This window comes from Notolepis coatsorum (genome assembly GCF_963971535.1).
Source record: "Notolepis coatsorum genome assembly, contig: SCAFFOLD_1039, whole genome shotgun sequence".
NCBI classification, from domain to species: domain Eukaryota; kingdom Metazoa; phylum Chordata; class Actinopteri; order Aulopiformes; family Paralepididae; genus Notolepis; species Notolepis coatsorum.
The window spans coordinates 54,015-62,500 of record NW_028172613.1 but is presented as its reverse complement, the minus strand read 5'-3'; the positions used below and the strand labels follow the sequence as shown (position 1 = coordinate 62,500).

The 8,486-nt window shown below is 41.5% G+C and overlaps 1 protein-coding gene across 1 annotated transcript in view; it reads left to right on the top strand.

The window, feature by feature from the left end:
- Positions 1-7,926, top strand: part of LOC311248006 (uncharacterized protein) — a gene marked incomplete at its 5' end in the record, with an annotated part of 16,444 nt that extends 8,518 nt beyond the window's left edge. The window contains 2 exons of the mRNA XM_084338972.1: positions 392-461; positions 5,538-7,926. Coding sequence (XP_084195098.1) covers positions 392-461; positions 5,538-5,663 — 196 coding nt within the window. The remainder of the gene's footprint in view (positions 1-391; positions 462-5,537) is intronic.
- Between the last annotated feature and the right edge of the window lie 560 nt (positions 7,927-8,486).

The following is an 8,486-nucleotide window of genomic DNA, read 5'->3' as shown; positions in this document are numbered from 1 at the left end:
TCGAAGCCGGCCGTCATACTGACTCAATTGGCAGAGTCAGCGGGAGGGAAGCCGGTGGGGTGGTAATCTGGTCATTGTAAACAGCGACTCCTACAGGTCGGTCAGGGCGCCTGCACAGCAAAGAAGGGATATGTTGAAGGTAGTGTGAGCCTCCCACGCGTTACACTTCACCAATGAGAGTCCGCGCTGGCAGGTGAAAAGAGGTTGCTGGCTGTCTCCTATGTGACGGAGGAAGCATCGGTTAGACTTCAGGGCTCCCTAGACCGACCAGTGGGGGGCACATGCGAGCAACGACCAGAAGGGGACGAAATTGGGATGGGAGAAATCGGAGAAAAACAGGAGAAAAAGTGGATAAAAAAAAAAAAAACGTTGTTCTCCTACTCTACTACAGGATGAAGGAGAGTGGGAGGAAAATGTCCGCGCAGATGAAACACGAAGAGGAGAAGCGGAAGAATATGCAGGTAAACAATGGCTCCCGCTGAGCGCCCCCCCCCCCCCCCTCTCTCTTGTACAACACGTCTAGCCAGGGAGGGAGAGGGAGAGGCGGACAACGGGCAGCTCTGTAACCCTAGACGGACCTCCAAGTCCAGCCAGCCCGCTGGAGGAGCCAGGGCCAGATCTCTGGTCCATGTTCAGCTGTCGCCTCCCTGGAAGGAACCAGACACGGGAGTGGGTGCACAGCAATAGCACCGATTCATAGAAGTAATAACACTTAAGACGTGTCCGATTATTCATTCTGTCTCGTGTGCCTGGCGGTGTTTTTCCTTCATATATATATATATAAAGGCTAGATGACTCACCCGCGCCAATGCTGGCCAATGGAGACCGACGTTGCCACATGGCGGCCATCTTGCCACAGGAAGCACACCCACTCTTAACATGAATGTCTATGGTGCATGTGCTATTGAAATAACCATAGCTTGCTACATCTTCAACCGATTTTCAAACGGTTTGGTTTGTTATAAACGTCAGACATGGGCGATATGGCCTAAATATGATATCACGATATTTTCTGACCTTTCGGCGATACACGATACGCATCACGATGTTTTTCTTTTTTTCCCCAAACAATTCATTATGAGGCTTACCAAGACAGTATTTGAGTTTGCAAGCTAACATTAAAGACAAAATAAAATACCCATGCATTTAGCATTTTTATATTATATATTAGATTTAGATTATTGGATTATTAGATTATATATTGCATATATTTAGCAATGAGATATTATATAATTTAGATATGAAATATGATGAATTGAAAATGGGGGACCCTGATGTAAACAAGACGAAAGTCTTTCGCTGGTCTGCATCCCCTTAACAATTGTATGTATTGAGCTGTACTGTACCCATTCTGCAATATGTTAATAAAGTTTTAAATCAATCAATCAATCAATAGGATTTTAGCATTTTTATGAAACTACTGTATATTTGTATGTCTCTAAATGTTTTGATGAATTGAAAATGGAGGACCCTTATGTAAAAAAGCCGAAAGTCTTTTTCTGGTCTTCATCCTCCAGTCAGTCCACTGTTGTTGTATTGAGCTGTACTGTATTGTACCCATTGTGCAATCGTTAATAACGTTCATTCATTCAATCATTCAGCCGGCAACGGAATAATTTTGATTGACAGTCGAGTCTGCCAATTACGTCACACCGCTTGTACCCGCCCTGCTGTTCTTAGCACCAATCGGCAAGCAGCACTATTCTTTTTTTACTTCCTGAATGCCCTCCTTGATTTTAACGAGAGCTCAGCTCAACGACAACAACAACAGCTCACCGCAGCCGACGAGTGATTACTAGCGCACCGCAGCATGACAACGAGGCATAATGATTTTACTGCAACAAATGTTATAATAAAAGCCTTTCCATACATCCGTCTGATTGAAAACTTTATTAACAGACCGCAGAATGGGCACGCACAACTCGGCACGGACTGAGATATGAACAGTAACGCTTGCTATCTATGTCGTCATCGGACGTTGCTATGTTTGGGTAAATACGCTGATGTGTAACTATATAACGTGTAACTATATAATGTTGATGCCACAAAACGAATGCCTTTGTTAATCATAAGTACTAACTTTGATGCAGTAGTGCGTGTGTGGGAGCGGCGTTGTTCAAAAGTTTGAACGGGGTGGACCAGATTGACGCGACACAATCCTCTTGGGCAAAACATCACGATATCCACGATACGTTAAAAAAGTGTATCGTTAATGAACTGTACCCGATATTTATATAATATCGTCATATCGCCCAGCCCTACGTCAGAGATGTAGTTATCATACTGTATACCTACCCTCTGAGCAATTTTACGTTGAATAGACGTTTAAAAGACGTCTAAATGGCCCATAGACGTCTAGGCTAAAGTCGGTCTAGAATGGGGTGAAAAGTGAAAGTTTGGTAGACGTCTATTCCAGACGTGTTTTCAACGTCTAAGCTTAGACGTGTTTTGAACATCTGTTTAGACGTTGTTTCAATGTCATGCCATAGACGTCTAAAATCAGTCTAGAATGGGGTGAAAAGTGAAAGTTTGGTAGACGTCTATTCCAGACGTGTTTTCAACGTCTAAGCTTAGACGTGTTTTGAATGTCTATGTTTAGACGTTGTTTCAACGTCATGACAGACGTCTAAAATCAGTCTAGAATGGGGTGAAAAGTGAAAGTTTGGTAGACGTCTATTCCAGACGTGTTTTCAACGTCTAAGCTTAGACGTGTTTTGAACGTCTATGTTTAGACGTTGTTTCAACGTCATGACATAGACGTCTAAAATCAGTCTAGAATGGGGTGAAAAGTGAAAGTTTGGTAGACGTCTATTCCAGACGTGTTTTTAACGTCTAAGCTTAGACGTGTTTTGAACGTCTATGTTTAGACGTTGTTTCAACGTCATGACATAGACGTCTAAAATCAGTCTAGAATGGGGTGAAAAGTGAAAGTTTGGTAGACGTCTATTCCAGACGTGTTTTTAACGTCTAAGCTTAGACGTGTTTTGAACGTCTAAGCTTAGACGTTGTTTCAACGTCATGACATAGACGTCTACCAAACTTTACATTAAAGCATGAGCGTTGAAAATGCATTGTTTAAACATTAACACATCAATAACATGGAATAGTCAAAAGTTAGCCGTTTTTATAATTTCTTTTTATTTTAAAATACTAAAGGCTGGCCCAACACACACATACATAGCAACTGAACATTTTGAAGATTAAAGATAGAGCTGATAGCGGATCTATTTGAGCTAAGGGGCGGCACAGAGAGGGTCGCATCCTCCCAGTCTTCAGCTTCAGCACTTCGAGACAGCCGGAGAGGGTTGCATCCTCCCGGTCTTCGGCACATCGAGACAGCCGGAGAGGCGCAGAGGGGGTCGCATCCTCCCGGTCTTCAGCACGGGCAGGGTTCCCACGCTTGCCTTGAATTTTTTTTCCATACTACCTCCTGATTTTCCAGGTACCATATTAAGTGATGATCTATAGGCCCCTGAAGTTTTCCGCCCCCATCCGCGCCCCCCTCCCCTCACACACACAACCCCCTAGGACACCTGACTACTTACTTGATTTAAAAGATGTACCAATCAAGTCTACATTGTAAATGCTTAGAGATTATGTCTTATTGATAATATCAATGCATGAAATAATGCAACAAGCTGTAGATGAACAACAATTTATTGAACTGGAACACATGAGCACTGGGATTGATATATGTTCTCTCTTCCACTCCTCTCCTATCTCATCCTGTCCTCCTCTCCACACCTCCCCTCGTGTCCGCTCCTGTCTTCTTTTCCTACTCTTCTCAACTCCTCGTAATCATAATCGAAATTAATCGCTGTGAGGTTGCATCGTTTCACCCCTACTACTCTTACTCTGTAAAAGCGTTTGTAAAAGCTTTTGTATCGTTATGAGAGCTAACCAGGGGCGGATTTAGGATTATAGGAGATCCGGGGCTTAGCCCAGATAGGTGCCCGCCTTTTTATTTTTATTTTTTTTTATTTTCAAAATTTTAATTTTTTTTGCAAGCTAACCTGTACGTGCAATTTCCTGCAATATAGAGCCTTCAATATTGACCAATAAAGCTGCTCTTTTCACTATAAAACTCAGTTAACCATAACGTAGTTATGGTTAGATTTATATATTGGGGGGGGGGGGGGGTATATCATATTTTTCATATGATCAAAAAGTGGTGGAGCAAGAGCATACCTTTGCTCCCCCAGGTTCAATAGTGGGAGAGCAGAGATGCTCCGAATGCTCTTATGGCCAGGCGTCTATGATTCACTGATACAAAGTAAAATAGTGCAGTGCAATAAAATAGTTAGTAAAATAGAATAAAATAATGCAATAGTGCATTGCAATAAAATAGTTATCATCGTATTTTTTCGGGAGGCCGGTAAGGAGTGCATTACAGTAGTCGAGTTGGCTTGAAATAAAGGCGTGGATCTGGTTTTCAGCGTCCTTTTGATTTATAAATGCTATGTTTCTAAGGTGGAAGAATTAAGTTGTCAACTTGTTGATTGTGATTTAAAGCTTAGGTCTGAGTCTACCATGACACCAAGACTTAACTCACTCAAATACAGTTAGCAGCTGGATAGACCACAGATGGAAATTAGCTTCTGCTAAATCTGGTGCAAACATATTTTCATGTAACAATGATGAATTGTCAGAAAAAAAAAGATTTTTTTTTTTTTTTTTTATGGATTTCGGGGCTTTTCAGAAAACATTCGGGGCTTGAGCCCAAGTAGCCACCCCCTAGCCCCGCCCCTGGAGCTAACGTTGGCTAGCTACTGTACCTGGTGCTGGCTAACTGGCTCGTTATGAGAGCTAACGTTGGCTAGCTACTGTACCTGGCGCTGGCTAACTGGCTCGTTATGAGAGCTAACGTTGGCTAGCTACTGTACCTGGAGCTGGCTAACTGCCTCGTTATGAGAGCTAACGTTGGTAGCTACTGTACCTGGCGCTGGCTAACTGGCTCGTTATGAGAGCTAACGTTGGCTAGCTACTGTACCTGGCGCTGGCTAACTGGCTCGTTATGAGAGCTAACGTTGGCTAGCTACTGTACCTGGCGCTGGCTAACTGGCTCGTTATGAGAGCTAACGTTGGCTAGCTAGTTAGCAAGATTGCACTGCTTACTAACTAACGTTGATAAACCCAGGTTTACCACACAGTTAAAACACAGCTACTTACATTTGAGGATAAACTTGCATAAGAAGTTTCACTCAAGTTTCACTGTAGATGCCAAGGCTCCATTTGCTCACCAAGCTGCCTGCATCAAATTCCAACATCCAATATACCATATAGGATGCCAAGAGCATGCTCTACAACATGGGATCATCCATTTCTATCTACAGTAAAAGCTGTTCACGTGTAAAGGGTTTTTATAAACTCATGTTAATTCTGTGCTCAATAGTTACATTTTATTACACATCATCCAATAAAATTTTCCAGGACAACTGTTTCTATTTCCATGTAATTGGTCACTTTTGCTCAGTTTCCATGCCTTTCCATACCTGGAAAATGAATCCCATGAATCCCATGTTTTCCATGTTTTCCAGGTCCGTGGGAACCCTGACGGGACGTCCAACACTCCTGGACAGCCACTCACAGGGAGAGACGGGACAGGCGTTAATACAGCTCACATGATTGTAATGGGCGGACATAGCAATAGATACAAGTGGTAAGCATTAGTAGGTTACAGCAGTAGGGATGACCCCCGGACCCCGGTTCTAAATGGGAACCGGTACTATATTAGAAAATACCGGAGTATTTATAAGCTCTGACGTCATCGGTACTGCTATCGATACTCTAGAGAAATTATTATTATTTAAAAGTTGTGAACGATCTCTCTCTGTCTCTGCACGAGAAGCGAGCCGCAGCGAGTCATTATTACACACTCCTCGCGAGTCGCTACACATACGGGTACTTCTTATACATACAGGTACTCCTTAATGAAAGTGCTGTCCCCGTGCTGAAGCGCGCTGCACACAGACAGCTCTGCCTCTGAGTCTGCATGCACTGAGTCGTGATGGCGGATAGAGCGCAGCGTTCTAAAGAAGGCAGATATGTTGTTTTTTCTGCATAAGAACTGTTAGGATAATTTTCTAGGTTCTTTAATCTTGTTTGTTTGAACTTCTGTTAGCCTTTTGCATTTGTTGTTTATTATAAAAAGTCTATAATTCAGAGTCAGACACATTTAAAACATTGTTGCTGCTGTTGCTGAAGAAATTATATTCATTTATTATATTTATTTATAAAGTTATATAAAAGAACATTGCTGCTGCGGTTGCTGAAGAAATTATATTTATAATACTTATTTATAAAGTATTAAAGTTGTATAAATAATAAAGCAATGTCGATTCTGTCCTTAATTAATTTTTTTCTTGCAAAAAAATAAGCAAAAAGAACCGATAAGAGTATCGATAAAGTACCAAACCGTTAAGCAGTATCAATAAGAGTAGTAGTATCGATAAAATCCTAACGATACCCATCACTGTACAGCAGTAAGCCTTAGGTTGCACAGTAAATTATGGCCAATTCGTTTTATATTGTTTAATAGTTAAATAAATAAATGAAGCAATCTTTTTTGTATTCCCCCCCCCCCCGAAAATTGTACGTACCGAACCGTGGATTTTGTGTACCGTTACACCTCTAGTAAGCATATATGTGAATAGAATAGAAGTACTTAACCCAGCAATGAAACCACGGACAGAAGACGGTAAGGAGCCGATCCATTGCCTCGTGGTGCACGTAGAACAGTCATTGCAATCTTGGCCAAGACCCCGAGACATCCACCACCTTGGTCCGCACTAAGAGACGAGCACTCAGAGAGATGGGGGGCGTTGGGGGTTAGAGAGTTCCCATGTTTGTAGTGGGTGGAGATGGAGCAATAAATACATGTAGTGAGCATATGCATACATGGTGAAAGTAGAATCATAGTATATAAGAATTTTGCAATTGAGTAATAGATAGAACTACTGCAGGCGTATGGATACAGGATGAGATACAAGACAGGAAGCATTTGAACCTTTTATTTTTTTCAATATATTATAATTAGCAGTTTACAATGAATAAAAAAAATGTCCCCCTCCCTCCCTCCTACCCCCCTTGAGACATGTCTCCGTTAGTATGCCCCACTTGGAGCATACGCATTTATAAATAAATAAAAAATAAATAATAATTGGGACAAGGTCAAATGACAAATAACCCTAACCCGTGGTGAAAATCCGCCTAAAATATATACCTAGGTAAATAAAATATTGCTCCACTTCTACAAGGCCATTTGCATATTCTTGGTATCTATGGACATCAGGGAACGTAATCACAGTGTCAGAAATATTGTGTCTATTACTAGGCTTGCTTTGTGATATTATTCATGCTGTGATGTGAACGTTAGTTTACCTTCAATGGAGAAGTGCATTAAATAATTTTAATGCAAAAAAAGTGTCCTCTGTTCTTTCAATTCAGCATGGTCTATCTGTCACAGAACACGTTCCATTGTGGGCAGAGTGTATGCTTGGTTTCATTCCAGCCTTGCCTAAACACCAGCTGATGATTTCACTAATTGGCTCACCTCTTCAACTAACTCACCTGGCAATGTATAGTTAAAATGAAAACTTGGCCGATGATGGAATGAGTTTGAGACCCCTGGTCTATTCCTTTCCAAAAAAAATTACTTTTACTTTTTAGTACATTTAAAAGTAGGACTTTTTTTACTTTTACTCAAGTGTGTTTTTAGCCAGATACTTTGACTTTTACTTTAGTCAGATTTTGAGACAGTACCCATACTTTCACTTAAGTATAATTTCTGGGTACTTTTTACACCCATGTACCGTACTGTACCGGAGATGGAGCAATACATACATGTAGTGAGCATATGCATACATGGTGACAGTAGAATCATAGTATAATATAATAATACCTGTCCATCATTTTATTGGTGCAGTCCCGGACACTCCTATCACCATCAATGTGGATATCTGAAATGAATGTCATGACATACAGTACTGTTACATTTGTGACATATATCATGATATGCAAATATACAGTACTGTTACCCATAGAATAGATCTTGACAGAGTGTATTTACATATGATGGGGATGAGACTGTACATTAGGAGGGGGTGGGTGGGTGGGAGAGAAATATACACACGGTGGGGAGAGAATATATACATACGGTGGGGGGAGAAGACTGTATATTAGGAGGGGGTGGGTGGGAGAGAATATACAGTGGGGAGGGGACTGTCTATTAGGTGGGGCGGTTTGGACATAGGAAATTTGTCTTTTCTCTGTCCTGTTGGAGGTAAAGAGCATAGGATGTACATCAGACTGAAGGTTTTGGACCTCACTATGAAGCATATTGTAAAACATGCAGTTCACTTAAGTATCTTTGTGCTAATTCCCTGCCTAGCTCATCTTGACTCGTGTCCTTACATGCCAAGTCACATTGGGATGTCTATAGGGCTTGGTAAGTTTAGTTACCCACAGCTAGCTGCAGAGTGTAGTCT